We start from the raw sequence: 14,350 nt of genomic DNA, 5'->3' as shown, positions 1-14,350 counted from the left end.
GATCTTCGTTGGAAGATGATGTCGATCTCCTCAAAAGCCTGTCTCCAGTGGTCGATCCAAGCCAAGAAGATCCAACCGAAAAAAGAAGCCCTCGTGAACTGGATTGATCTTCAGTTATTTATAGAGGATTAAGGGGGTGAAACCGCCCCTTAAATCTCTCCTAAGTGGGCGAAAATCCCTCAGAACGTGGGATAACGGTTTTGAGGCCGTTCGGCTTGTGTTTGAACAAGTCAAAACACCCAACCTGGCGTTCAGAACCCAACTTCGCCTCTTAGAATTGAGACGCGAAGTTGGGTGTTGGCTGAACATTGATGAACGCGAGGGTCACTCGTGTTTTGGTTTGTTGTAGCTTAGAAACGCGGGGGTCGGTGTTGGCTGGACCCCTACGAACGCGAGGGTCGCTCACGTTTCGCCTGTTGTAATGCGGGTCCGACTCCAGCGTTTTGATGTTGTAACGCGGGTTCGACCCTGGCGTTTTGATGTTGTGACGCGGGGTTCGACCCTGGCGTTTTGATGTTGAGACGCGGGGTTCGACCCTGGCGTTTTGATGTTGTGACGCGGGGTTCGACCCTGGCGTTTTGATGTTGAAACGCGGGTTTCGACCCTGGCGTTTTGATGTTGTGACGCGGGGTTCGACCCTGGCGTTTTGATGTTGTGACGCGGGGTTCGACTTCGACCTCGGCGTTTTGACGTTGAAACACGGGGAGGACCTCCGCGTCTTGCCTTGCAGAGATTATCACCAAGTAATCTCTTTTTGTCATAGCGTTGCAAAGATCATTGTCTTGTAATCTTCGTCTTGGCTCCTTGAGAATATGAGAGTTGTCAGATTGTAACTCCCGATGTTGATTGTGAAGGCTGTTGAAGTAGAGCTTCCATCAGTTGTCGTGAAGGTCGTCAGATTGTAACCTTCAGCGATCTACGTGAAAGTCTTCAAATTGTAGCCTTCTGGAAGTCGTCAGATTGTAACTTCCATCATCGGTGGTTGATGGGGGATAAGCTATCTATTCTTCAGATTACAGCCTTCTGGAAGTCGTCAGATTGTAACTTCCATCATCGGTGGTTGATGAGGGATAAGCTATCTATTGTGATTTTTAGACAGCCTACAGTGACGACGAAACCTTCCATCAGACGACGGTCCATGGGAGAGGTGTAACGAAACCTAATCCTCTTAGGGATATCCGAATATTCCCTAATCTCTAGCAGCACCCTGCAGTCTCTGAAGTTTGTCTTCGTGGTGACGTCAGCGGAGCAGTACACGCATTGGCCGATGCCCTCGAACAGTGATTGGAGGAACTCCAACTCCCAGAGGTGGTAGGGGAGATTGAAGAGGCGGATCCACCTAAACATGGGGTACGGCAATGCTCTTAGCCTGAGGTCCTCCCGCCAAAGCCTGAATCTGCCCACGAAGGACCCAAGATTTACAGGACTGAGCTGGACGGCTTGATCTAGTAGCTCATCAGAGGGGAATTTAACCATGAACCTATTTATAGATACCAGCTTGATCTCATAGGTCCAATCCCAGACGTCGAAGCGATACCCTAGCATCTCTCTGAGCTCGTCCAAAGATGGCAGACCCACCTCAATAGTGAGGAGAGCGAATGAGCTAAGCTCCTGAATGTTGCGGGCGACGTTATCTGGAACGGGGAGAAATCGTGGGTCCCTGTTTGCTACAAGACCATGAGGACAATCCCGGGAGATATGCCCCGAGCCATGGCAATGTATACACGCGCTATCATCGTGAGACATGATCCTTCTGGTTTCGAAACGAAGGTCGTGTAGTTGTTAATGGGGCTGGGATGGGGAGAAAATGGCGGTGATGTGAAGATTGATGGCTTCGTCGAAAGGTCTTGTCATGGATACAGGGGAAGGGATGAGGGTTAATTAAAGCGTGGTGGCTGGGAATAACGAGGAGACAGATGATAATACTGGCTGTCTTGGAAACATAATCTACTATGGAAGCATTTAATACAGCTAGAAACCCACTAACTGCTTTAGAGATCAACCTTAGCAACCAACCCATAACCTTAACAATAGGGCGCTAACCTTAGCAACCAATCCATAAGCATGACAACCAGCACATAACCTTGACAGCCAGTCCATGATCTTTCATAACAAAACCATAACATCAACAATACGACCCCGTGATCTTCTTAATCCATAAGCCTAACAACAGAGAGCTAAGCATTACAACAAGGAGCTAATGTTAGCTACCATTCCATAAGTTTAACAACAGAAATCTAACCTTAACAACCAATACATAAGCTTGACAACAGAGCACTAACCTTAACAACAGGACTCTAACCTTAGCAACCAACCCATAACCTTAACAATAGGGCGCTAACCTTAGCAACCAATCCATAAGCATGACAACCAGCACATAACCTTGACAGCCAGTCCATGATCTTTAATAACAAAACCATAACATCACCAGAGAGCTAAGCGTTACAACAAGGAGCTAATGTTAGCTACCATTCCATAAGTTTAACAACAGAAATCTAACCTTAACAACCAATACATAAGCTTGACAACAGAGCACTAACCTTAACAACAGGACTCTAACCTTAGCAACCAACCCATAACCTTAACAATAGGGCGCTAACCTTAGCAACCAATCCATAAGCATGACAACCAGCACATAACCTTGACAGCCAGTCCATGATCTTTAATAACAAAACCATAACATCAACAATACGACGACCCCGTGATCTTCTTAATCCATAAGCCTAACAACAGAGAGCTAAGCATTACAACAAGGAGCTAATGTTAGCTACCATTCCATAAGTTTAACAACAGAAATCTAACCTTAACAACCAATACATAAGCTTGACAACAGAGCACTAACCTTAACAACAGGACTCTAACCTTAGCAACCAACCCATAACCTTAACAATAGGGCGCTAACCTTAGCAACCAATCCATAAGCATGACAACCAGCACATAACCTTGACAGCCAGTCCATGATCTTTCATAACAAAACCATAACATCAACAATACGACCCCGTGATCTTCTTAATCCATAAGCCTAACAACAGAGAGCTAAGCATTACAACAAGGAGCTAATGTTAGCTACCATTCCATAAGTTTAACAACGATTCCCTTTCCAGATGGCTTCATCATCAAGTTTTTGGGCGACAAGGACACATTTGTACATAACTATAAGGTGTCAGCAGACGTTGCCGCGCTACTGACGGAAGAGGAGCAAAAAGCTCTTAACCATTTTTGCATTTGTAGATGTAACAAGTAAGTATTTACCTCACATCTCAAGTATTTACGTTTGTTGTTTAGTTTGCGGGTTTGTTGTTATGGTTACGGGTTTTTTTGTTATGGTTATTGATTTGTTGTTTAGGTTAAGGGTTTTTTTGTTATAGTTATTGATTTGTTGTGCAGGTTATGTGGTAGTTGTTAAGGATACGTATTTGATGTTAAGGTTACGTGTTTGTTGTTATGGTTACGGGTTTTTTGTTATGGTTATTGATTTGTTGTTTAGGTTAAGGGTTTTTCGTTATAGTTTTTGATTTGTTCTTGCTGCTAATTGTTAGTTGCTAACTATTATTTTTGTTTTTTTCCCTGTTTGCAGTTTTATTAAAGTGTACGAGGGATCAGCAGGGTCTATTACCCGGCTTGAGATCCTCAATATATTACGCGGTGGGCGACTGGATGATTCAGTAAGATTTTCGATTGGTATTTATTCATTAGCATATTTAACAATACTATTATTAATTACTTGTTGCCAACTTATGATAGCTTGTTGATACGCTGCTTGATTTAGTTCGTGAAAATCAGAGAGCGTCGTCCAGTATAAAATTCGGCGTGGTCCCTGTTTGGTTTAGTGTAAGTTTATGTCTGGCGTGGCGTACTCCTAACTATCAGCACATAATCTATGTTAAAAGGAACCTGATCGGGTTAATTCTTTATTGCAGCACCAGATACATGTGCTGAAACCAGATTACCAAGAGCTGCATGATATCTACATCAAACGCTTGGTCGATGAAGGGTGTACTAACCTCTTAGTTCCCATTGTCCAGGGCGATCATTGGCATCTTCTGGAGTTTGATGTCGAAAATGATATTGCCAGGCATTACGACTCCTTGAAGGAGAGATCTGGACATTGGGACCCTGTGCTCAATATCGTCAAAGCCTTCAACTACATTAAAGCTGGCTTCAATGAGAACCAATTGCGCAGCGTATTCGACCCAATCAAAGTTCCATGCGAGGAGCAAAAGGGATCGTAAGTTTGCCGGAACCCTTGTTGGTATTCATTGTTGGAAACTGGTTGTTAAGGTTACGAATTTGTTGTTATGTTTTGATTGAAAGCAACAATGGTCTCAATGCTTCCTTGTGGTTGTGTGCAGGTATGACTGTGGGATCTATGTCTACCAGTTCGTACAAGCGATTACCGAAGGTAGAGATGTCCTGCACGTCACGCCCGAAGAGCATAACACATGGGTGGTTCGTGCGAAGCTAGCAGCGTACTTACTGATTGAAGGCAGGAAGAGGAAAAAAGAGGTGGGAAAACTTGACGATGATGACGTTGAGATGTAGATTTTTTGTAAATGATATATTACATTTCTTTGGTGTTACTAACAATATACATGTAAATATTAAAAGGTAAATATAAACAATATAAGGTTGATCTGTGAATGATATATTACAATTCTTTGTTGTTAATAGCAATGTACAAGTAACTATTATAAGGTTGATATCAAGGGATAACATTAACAGCAAACCCATGAGTTCAACAACAAAACCGTAACCTCAACAACAAACAGCAAAGCTTAACAACATCGCAAGATTCTGCTAACTTGTGCTTCAAATGCAACCAAACTAAATTCGAAAAGATTTCTGCATTTGTCCGCCAATAGTTTACGATATGCTAGATCCCCAAGGGATAACATTAACAACAAATCCATGAGTTCAATAACAAAACCGTAAACTCATCAACAAACACAAAAGCTTAACAACACACTATATTAGCAGAAACATATTAATAGGTAGTTAATAGAGCGTATCATCATCAAGTTCAGCAAAACATTTGGTAATTTACAATAAAAGACAACCTAGGGGCCGACTGCTCCTCCCCCGCTCCCCTTGCTCGAAGCGCGATCGTGGTAGGAACCCCTATCGCGAGGAAGGGTAGACGGCCCAACACCTTGGGCCCGGAGAAATCGTTGCCAGAGCTCTTTCTCCACCGTCATTTGCCTGCCGTCCCAAGACACTTCAATCAATTCCGGGTCGGCGCGGGAAGGCTGCGGTTGCTGGCTTTGAGGTTGGTCAACGGACATGTCGTTGGGACCTTGCTCATTGTTTGCCTGCTGCTCACGGTCTCCACCCACAAGCTGAGTGACGACGAAACCTTCCATCAGACGACGGTCCATGGGAGAGGTGTAACGAAACCTAATCCTCTTAGGGATATCCGAATATTCCCTAATCTCTAGCAGCACCCTGCAGTCTCTGAAGTTTGTCTTCGTGGTGACGTCAGCGGAGCAGTACACGCATTGGCCGATGCCCTCGAACAGTGATTGGAGGAACTCCAACTCCCAGAGGTGGTAGGGGAGATTGAAGAGGCGGATCCACCTAAACATGGGGTACGGCAATGCTCTTAGCCTGAGGTCCTCCCGCCAAAGCCTGAATCTGCCCACGAAGGACCCAAGATTTACAGGACTGAGCTGGACGGCTTGATCTAGTAGCTCATCAGAGGGGAATTTAACCATGAACCTATTTATAGATACCAGCTTGATCTCATAGGTCCAATCCCAGACGTCGAAGCGATACCCTAGCATCTCTCTGAGCTCGTCCAAAGATGGCAGACCCACCTCAATAGTGAGGAGAGCGAATGAGCTAAGCTCCTGAATGTTGCGGGCGACGTTATCTGGAACGGGGAGAAATCGTGGGTCCCTGTTTGCTACAAGACCATGAGGACAATCCCGGGAGATATGCCCCGAGCCATGGCAATGTATACACGCGCTATCATCGTGAGACATGATCCTTCTGGTCAAAGATGGCAGACCCACCTCAATAGTGAGGAGAGCGAATGAGCTAAGCTCCTGAATGTTGCGGGCGACGTTATCTGGAACGGGGAGAAATCGTGGGTCCCTGTTTGCTACAAGACCATGAGGGCAATCCCGGGAGATATGCCCCAAGCCATGGCAATGTATACACACGCTATCATCGTGAGACATGATCCTTCTGGTTTCGAAACGAAGGTCGTGTAGTTGTTAATGGGACTGGGATGGGGAGAAAATGGCGGTGATGTGAAGATTGATGGCTGCGTCGAAAGGTCTTGTCATGGATACAGGGGAAGGGATGAGGGTTAATTAAAGCGTGGTGGCTGGGAATAACGAGGAGACAGATGATAATACTGGCTGTCTTGGAAACATAATCTACTATGGAAGCATTTAATACAGCTAGAAACCCACTAACTGCTTTAGAGATCAACCTTAGCAACCAACCCATAACCTTAACAATAGGGCGCTAACCTTAGCAACCAATCCATAAGCATGACAACCAGCACATAACCTTGACAGCCAGTCCATGATCTTTAATAACAAAACCATAACATCAACAATACGACCCCGTGATCTTCTTAATCCATAAGCCTAACAACAGAGAGCTAAGCGTTACAACAAGGAGCTAATGTTAGCTACCATTCCATAAGTTTAACAACAGAAATCTAACCTTAACAACCAATCCATAAGCTTGACAACAGAGCACTAACCTTAACAACAGGACTCTAACCTTAGCAACCAACCCATAACCTTAACAATAGGGCGCTAACCTTAGCAACCAATCCATAAGCATGACAACCAGCACATAACCTTGACAGCCAGTCCATGATCTTTAATAACAAAACCATAACATCACCAGAGAGCTAAGCGTTACAACAAGGAGCTAATGTTAGCTACCATTCCATAAGTTTAACAACAGAAATCTAACCTTAACAACCAATACATAAGCTTGACAACAGAGCACTAACCTTAACAACAGGACTCTAACCTTAGCAACCAACCCATAACCTTAACAATAGGGCGCTAACCTTAGCAACCAATCCATAAGCATGACAACCAGCACATAACCTTGACAGCCAGTCCATGATCTTTAATAACAAAACCATAACATCAACAATACGACGACCCCGTGATCTTCTTAATCCATAAGCCTAACAACAGAGAGCTAAGCATTACAACAAGGAGCTAATGTTAGCTACCATTCCATAAGTTTAACAACAGAAATCTAACCTTAACAACCAATACATAAGCTTGACAACAGAGCACTAACCTTAACAACAGGACTCTAACCTTAGCAACCAACCCATAACCTTAACAATAGGGCGCTAACCTTAGCAACCAATCCATAAGCATGACAACCAGCACATAACCTTGACAGCCAGTCCATGATCTTTCATAACAAAACCATAACATCAACAATACGACCCCGTGATCTTCTTAATCCATAAGCCTAACAACAGAGAGCTAAGCATTACAACAAGGAGCTAATGTTAGCTACCATTCCATAAGTTTAACAACAGAAATCTAACCTTAACAACCAATACATAAGCTTGACAACAGAGCACTAACCTTAACAACAGGACTCTAACCTTAGCAACCAACCCATAACCTTAACAATAGGGCGCTAACCTTAGCAACCAATCCATAAGCATGACAACCAGCACATAACCTTGACAGCCAGTCCATGATCTTTAATAACAAAACCATAACATCAACAATACGACGACCCCGTGATCTTCTTAATCCATAAGCCTAACAACAGAGAGCTAAGCATTACAACAAGGAGCTAATGTTAGCTACCATTCCATAAGTTTAACAACAGAAATCTAACCTTAACAACCAATACATAAGCTTGACAACAGAGCACTAACCTTAACAACAGGACTCTAACCTTAGCAACCAACCCATAACCTTAACAATAGGGCGCTAACCTTAGCAACCAATCCATAAGCATGACAACCAGCACATAACCTTGACAGCCAGTCCATGATCTTTCATAACAAAACCATAACATCAACAATACGACCCCGTGATCTTCTTAATCCATAAGCCTAACAACAGAGAGCTAAGCATTACAACAAGGAGCTAATGTTAGCTACCATTCCATAAGTTTAACAACAGAAATCTAACCTTAACAACCAATACATAAGCTTGACAACAGAGCACTAACCTTAACAACAGGACTCTAACCTTAGCAACCAACCCATAACCTTAACAATAGGGCGCTAACCTTAGCAACCAATCCATAAGCATGACAACCAGCACATAACCTTGACAGCCAGTCCATGATCTTTCATAACAAAACCATAACATCAACAATACGACCCCGTGATCTTCTTAATCCATAAGCCTAACAACAGAGAGCTAAGCATTACAACAAGGAGCTAATGTTAGCTACCATTCCATAAGTTTAACAACAGAAATCTAACCTTAACAACCAATACATAAGCTTGACAACAGAGCACTAACCTTAACAACAGGACTCTAACCTTAGCAACCAACCCATAACCTTAACAATAGGGCGCTAACCTTAGCAACCAATCCATAAGCATGACAACCAGCACATAACCTTGACAGCCAGTCCATGATCTTTCATAACAAAACCATAACATCAACAATACGACCCCGTGATCTTCTTAATCCATAAGCCTAACAACAGAGAGCTAAGCATTACAACAAGGAGCTAATGTTAGCTACCATTCCATAAGTTTAACAACAGAAATCTAACCTTAACAACCAATACATAAGCTTGACAACAGAGCACTAACCTTAACAACAGGACTCTAACCTTAGCAACCAACCCATAACCTTAACAATAGGGCGCTAACCTTAGCAACCAATCCATAAGCATGACAACCAGCACATAACCTTGACAGCCAGTCCATGATCTTTCATAACAAAACCATAACATCAACAATACGACCCCGTGATCTTCTTAATCCATAAGCCTAACAACAGAGAGCTAAGCATTACAACAAGGAGCTAATGTTAGCTACCATTCCATAAGTTTAACAACAGAAATCTAACCTTAACAACCAATACATAAGCTTGACAACAGAGCACTAACCTTAACAACAGGACTCTAACCTTAGCAACCAACCCATAACCTTAACAATAGGGCGCTAACCTTAGCAACCAATCCATAAGCATGACAACCAGCACATAACCTTGACAGCCAGTCCATGATCTTTCATAACAAAACCATAACATCAACAATACGACCCCGTGATCTTCTTAATCCATAAGCCTAACAACAGAGAGCTAAGCATTACAACAAGGAGCTAATGTTAGCTACCATTCCATAAGTTTAACAACAGAAATCTAACCTTAACAACCAATACATAAGCTTGACAACAGAGCACTAACCTTAACAACAGGACTCTAACCTTAGCAACCAACCCATAACCTTAACAATAGGGCGCTAACCTTAGCAACCAATCCATAAGCATGACAACCAGCACATAACCTTGACAGCCAGTCCATGATCTTTCATAACAAAACCATAACATCAACAATACGACCCCGTGATCTTCTTAATCCATAAGCCTAACAACAGAGAGCTAAGCATTACAACAAGGAGCTAATGTTAGCTACCATTCCATAAGTTTAACAACAGAAATCTAACCTTAACAACCAATACATAAGCTTGACAACAGAGCACTAACCTTAACAACAGGACTCTAACCTTAGCAACCAACCCATAACCTTAACAATAGGGCGCTAACCTTAGCAACCAATCCATAAGCATGACAACCAGCACATAACCTTGACAGCCAGTCCATGATCTTTCATAACAAAACCATAACATCAACAATACGACCCCGTGATCTTCTTAATCCATAAGCCTAACAACAGAGAGCTAAGCATTACAACAAGGAGCTAATGTTAGCTACCATTCCATAAGTTTAACAACAGAAATCTAACCTTAACAACCAATACATAAGCTTGACAACAGAGCACTAACCTTAACAACAGGACTCTAACCTTAGCAACCAACCCATAACCTTAACAATAGGGCGCTAACCTTAGCAACCAATCCATAAGCATGACAACCAGCACATAACCTTGACAGCCAGTCCATGATCTTTCATAACAAAACCATAACATCAACAATACGACCCCGTGATCTTCTTAATCCATAAGCCTAACAACAGAGAGCTAAGCATTACAACAAGGAGCTAATGTTAGCTACCATTCCATAAGTTTAACAACAGAAATCTAACCTTAACAACCAATACATAAGCTTGACAACAGAGCACTAACCTTAACAACAGGACTCTAACCTTAGCAACCAACCCATAACCTTAACAATAGGGCGCTAACCTTAGCAACCAATCCATAAGCATGACAACCAGCACATAACCTTGACAGCCAGTCCATGATCTTTCATAACAAAACCATAACATCAACAATACGACCCCGTGATCTTCTTAATCCATAAGCCTAACAACAGAGAGCTAAGCATTACAACAAGGAGCTAATGTTAGCTACCATTCCATAAGTTTAACAACAGAAATCTAACCTTAACAACCAATACATAAGCTTGACAACAGAGCACTAACCTTAACAACAGGACTCTAACCTTAGCAACCAACCCATAACCTTAACAATAGGGCGCTAACCTTAGCAACCAATCCATAAGCATGACAACCAGCACATAACCTTGACAGCCAGTCCATGATCTTTCATAACAAAACCATAACATCAACAATACGACCCCGTGATCTTCTTAATCCATAAGCCTAACAACAGAGAGCTAAGCATTACAACAAGGAGCTAATGTTAGCTACCATTCCATAAGTTTAACAACAGAAATCTAACCTTAACAACCAATACATAAGCTTGACAACAGAGCACTAACCTTAACAACAGGACTCTAACCTTAGCAACCAACCCATAACCTTAACAATAGGGCGCTAACCTTAGCAACCAATCCATAAGCATGACAACCAGCACATAACCTTGACAGCCAGTCCATGATCTTTCATAACAAAACCATAACATCAACAATACGACCCCGTGATCTTCTTAATCCATAAGCCTAACAACAGAGAGCTAAGCATTACAACAAGGAGCTAATGTTAGCTACCATTCCATAAGTTTAACAACAGAAATCTAACCTTAACAACCAATACATAAGCTTGACAACAGAGCACTAACCTTAACAACAGGACTCTAACCTTAGCAACCAACCCATAACCTTAACAATAGGGCGCTAACCTTAGCAACCAATCCATAAGCATGACAACCAGCACATAACCTTGACAGCCAGTCCATGATCTTTCATAACAAAACCATAACATCAACAATACGACCCCGTGATCTTCTTAATCCATAAGCCTAACAACAGAGAGCTAAGCATTACAACAAGGAGCTAATGTTAGCTACCATTCCATAAGTTTAACAACAGAAATCTAACCTTAACAACCAATACATAAGCTTGACAACAGAGCACTAACCTTAACAACAGGACTCTAACCTTAGCAACCAACCCATAACCTTAACAATAGGGCGCTAACCTTAGCAACCAATCCATAAGCATGACAACCAGCACATAACCTTGACAGCCAGTCCATGATCTTTCATAACAAAACCATAACATCAACAATACGACCCCGTGATCTTCTTAATCCATAAGCCTAACAACAGAGAGCTAAGCATTACAACAAGGAGCTAATGTTAGCTACCATTCCATAAGTTTAACAACAGAAATCTAACCTTAACAACCAATACATAAGCTTGACAACAGAGCACTAACCTTAACAACAGGACTCTAACCTTAGCAACCAACCCATAACCTTAACAAATTCGCGTCTGTAAATCCATTACGCCGACAATACTCGAACATCAAATTTAAGTCGTCGTCATTGTCAATTGAAATGCTGAATTTCTTTTCCCTTTCGCATATGAACTTCAGTGAAAGAGATTGCATTGGTATTTTAAGCCTTTCCGCCACTCGATATTTCAAGCTGATTATTTCTGTATTCTCTTTGATAACGACGAATACACCGTCACCACCTTTGTTGCTTTTTGCCTTCGTTACCACGCATAAAAGAGATCCATCCGTCATTTTATTACAGTGAGTAGTTGAAGAATCGAAGAGGATTTTATTGAGGGGAATTAGGAGAATTAAGTGGAAGGAACAACTTAGCTTGAAGGGGGATATAGCTGGTGATAATATCTGATGATAATTTTGGAGGGAAATGAGAATTTTCCCCCCCAAAAAAGTCATTCATATCACCATTTAATGCCTACAGTCGAAACGATGGGTTTCCGTCGTGAGAGGGCGACGAACACATGCTGCGAAGGGTATTTTGGGCATTTCGAGCGGTGTTTAAACGGAAGGTGGCCTGGGGATTCGTTTTGGGGGCTGGAAGAAAATCGGGGGCGGTTTTGGGGGTAAAAGGCACGTTGAAAAAGTCTTGGGGGGGCAGAGCACGTTCTGGGTTGTTTTGGGGGCTGGAAGCAATTTTCCCTTATAACTATTATTACTATTAGTTGATGGTCGTGTCGTGCAGTAAAATTTAAACTGTCCACCAACTTTCGAGCGATCGATTGTGTGATCAGTCCAATCGAAGCTGAACGATCACAATTCCAATTTTAGCAAAACACGACGAACTTTCCAAAAGTTGATTCCACGTCAATTTCATGATTAAACGAGTTTTAATGATTGATAAAATATTGTGAATGAATACAGATTAGGGAGCCGCGATTGATACTGGCTCATATATGTTCATAAGTACATTGAACAAAACAACCCAAAAATACAAACATAGTGATTCACCACTCATGAGTAATTAATTAGCGCGCTTGGGCTTGATGGGCCGGGCCTCGAGCCCGCCGGACTCCCTCTTCTCGACGGTGAAGGGCATGTGGGTCCCAAGGATCTTGTCCCACGTGATGAAGAAGGGCTGGGAGAAGTTGTACTTGCTCCCGTACAGCTGGTGGTGCACGTCGTGGTACGCCGTGTTGTTCCAGAAGAAGACGTTGAAGGGGTTGAGGGGCATCCAGAGCCCGCAGTGGTCGTTTATCCCCTTCACCGTCGAGAACGAGAAGAAGAATATCGACGTCCTCGGGGTCATGCCCGACACCAGGAAGGCGAGGGCCCCGCCGAGGGTGTCCATGAGGAACCCCTCGACCGGGTGGTTGTACTGGCTGCCGAAGGAGTATGGGACCACCAGGCGGTGGTGCCACGAGTGGACGTGCTTGTACAGGAACCTGTTGAGGTGCATGTACCGGTGCCAGAAGTACATCCACGAGTCGACCACGAACATCCCCACGAAGAATTGGCCCGCGACCGCGACCCACGAGGCGGTCTGTACATGGGCACCGTCGCCGGCCTCCTTTTGGTCTCCCCCGCCGGTGAGCTTAAATAGGACGATGCCCACCGCGGCCTGAAGAAGTTGTTGGGAGAGAACGGTGACGGCGACGCTGCGCTTGGAGACGAGGTTCTTGAGGTCCTCGTCTTTCCGCGGGTGGAGACGATACCTGTCGAGGGATCCGAGCATCATGTGGAAGCCGGAGTAGACCCAGTAGACCGCAATGGGCACTATAATGGCCAGCACTTCATCAGAGGGAAGAGAGCAGCTGCTGTTCTCCATTAAGAACTAGGTAGGCCTATGATCATCAGCTTTTTAACTCGCTAATTATTCTGAGTAGATCGAGGCAGAAGATACCGAGAATAGAAAGTTTTCTTGTTGATGGTTTGAAAGAGCTGGAGGTGAGTGGTTTATATAGAGAGGGAGCAGGAGACCCTGACAAGGATCACATAGCCTGAACTGCTCCCAATTGTATTAGAAAATAATGATAACTCAGTCAGTCGACAGATTAATTAATTGGACTGAACAAAAAAGAAAGTATATAAAGAAAGGAACTTCTGGTAATTAGCAATGACTATTTTCTCAAAGTTTATTCATCATTGAGTAAACACTAGAATGACTAAATACTAGAATGATTATTTTCTCAAAGTCAAGAGATTAGTTGGATTCGAATGCTTAAACACTAGAATGACTATTTAATTTCTCAAAGTTTATTCCTCATTGAGTAAAGTTTTACTTTTTGTCTTTAGCAAAAATGGCAATAATGCCATTCAATAGATATGGCGTTAATTTGGAATCAGTCGTAGCTCTTTTGATATTATACCTGACTGTGAGCGCGAGACACCTCTCGCGAGACACCCCGAGGTGTCTTGGCACCCGAGACACCTCAGGTGTCTCGGGCGGGCGCATCCGAACAGTGGGCGAGTTCGGGCGGTTTTTTACCTGTTTTTTTAGTATAAATAGTAACTTCGTTCCTAGGGTTTTTTAGCAGAGAAAAAAGGGTTGCCGTCAACGAAAAAGAGAGTT

The 14,350-nt window shown here is 43.0% G+C and overlaps 3 protein-coding genes across 3 annotated transcripts; 1 reads left to right on the top strand and 2 right to left on the bottom strand.

Moving 5' to 3' along the window:
• On the top strand, positions 1,786-4,584 carry LOC109832483. The gene is made up of 6 exons (XM_020399836.1): positions 1,786-1,844; positions 3,082-3,240; positions 3,578-3,665; positions 3,745-3,831; positions 3,921-4,228; positions 4,353-4,584. Exons 1-6 carry the CDS (start codon positions 1,786-1,788, stop codon positions 4,540-4,542), a joined length of 891 nt encoding a protein of 296 aa, XP_020255425.1. The 3' UTR covers positions 4,543-4,584.
• LOC109832600 lies at positions 5,028-6,105 on the bottom strand. Its single transcript, XM_020399967.1, has 2 exons — positions 6,012-6,105; positions 5,028-5,813 (listed from the first exon to the last, which is right to left on the bottom strand). Exon 2 carries the CDS (start codon positions 5,778-5,780, stop codon positions 5,058-5,060), a length of 723 nt encoding a protein of 240 aa, XP_020255556.1. The 5' UTR covers positions 5,781-5,813; positions 6,012-6,105; the 3' UTR covers positions 5,028-5,057.
• LOC109832014 (sphinganine C4-monooxygenase 2-like) lies at positions 12,674-13,664 on the bottom strand. Its single transcript, XM_020399470.1, has one exon. The coding sequence runs from the start codon at positions 13,604-13,606 to the stop codon at positions 12,803-12,805; it is 804 nt and encodes a 267-aa protein (XP_020255059.1). The 5' UTR covers positions 13,607-13,664; the 3' UTR covers positions 12,674-12,802.

The sequence above is a fragment of the Asparagus officinalis genome, chromosome 3 (genome assembly GCF_001876935.1).
Source record: "Asparagus officinalis chromosome 3, Aspof.V1, whole genome shotgun sequence".
NCBI lineage: Eukaryota > Viridiplantae > Streptophyta > Magnoliopsida > Asparagales > Asparagaceae > Asparagus > Asparagus officinalis.
Note: the sequence above shows the minus strand (reverse complement) of the source record. Positions and strands in the feature narration are given on the sequence as shown.

Excerpts from the sequence above, each read along its gene's own strand:
- LOC109832483 (XM_020399836.1), top strand. The coding sequence starts at position 1,786 with ATGGGGCTGGGATGGGGAGAAAATGGCGGTGATGTGAAGATTGATGGC. Across the intron at positions 3,666-3,744 it reads GTGGGCGACTGGATGATTCA|CTTGTTGATACGCTGCTTGA; the intron begins GTAAGATTTTCG and ends AACTTATGATAG. Across the intron at positions 4,229-4,352 it reads TGCGAGGAGCAAAAGGGATC|GTATGACTGTGGGATCTATG; the intron begins GTAAGTTTGCCG and ends GGTTGTGTGCAG.
- LOC109832014 (XM_020399470.1), bottom strand. The coding sequence starts at position 13,606 with ATGGAGAACAGCAGCTGCTCTCTTCCCTCTGATGAAGTGCTGGCCATT.
- LOC109832600 (XM_020399967.1), bottom strand. The coding sequence starts at position 5,780 with ATGCTAGGGTATCGCTTCGACGTCTGGGATTGGACCTATGAGATCAAG.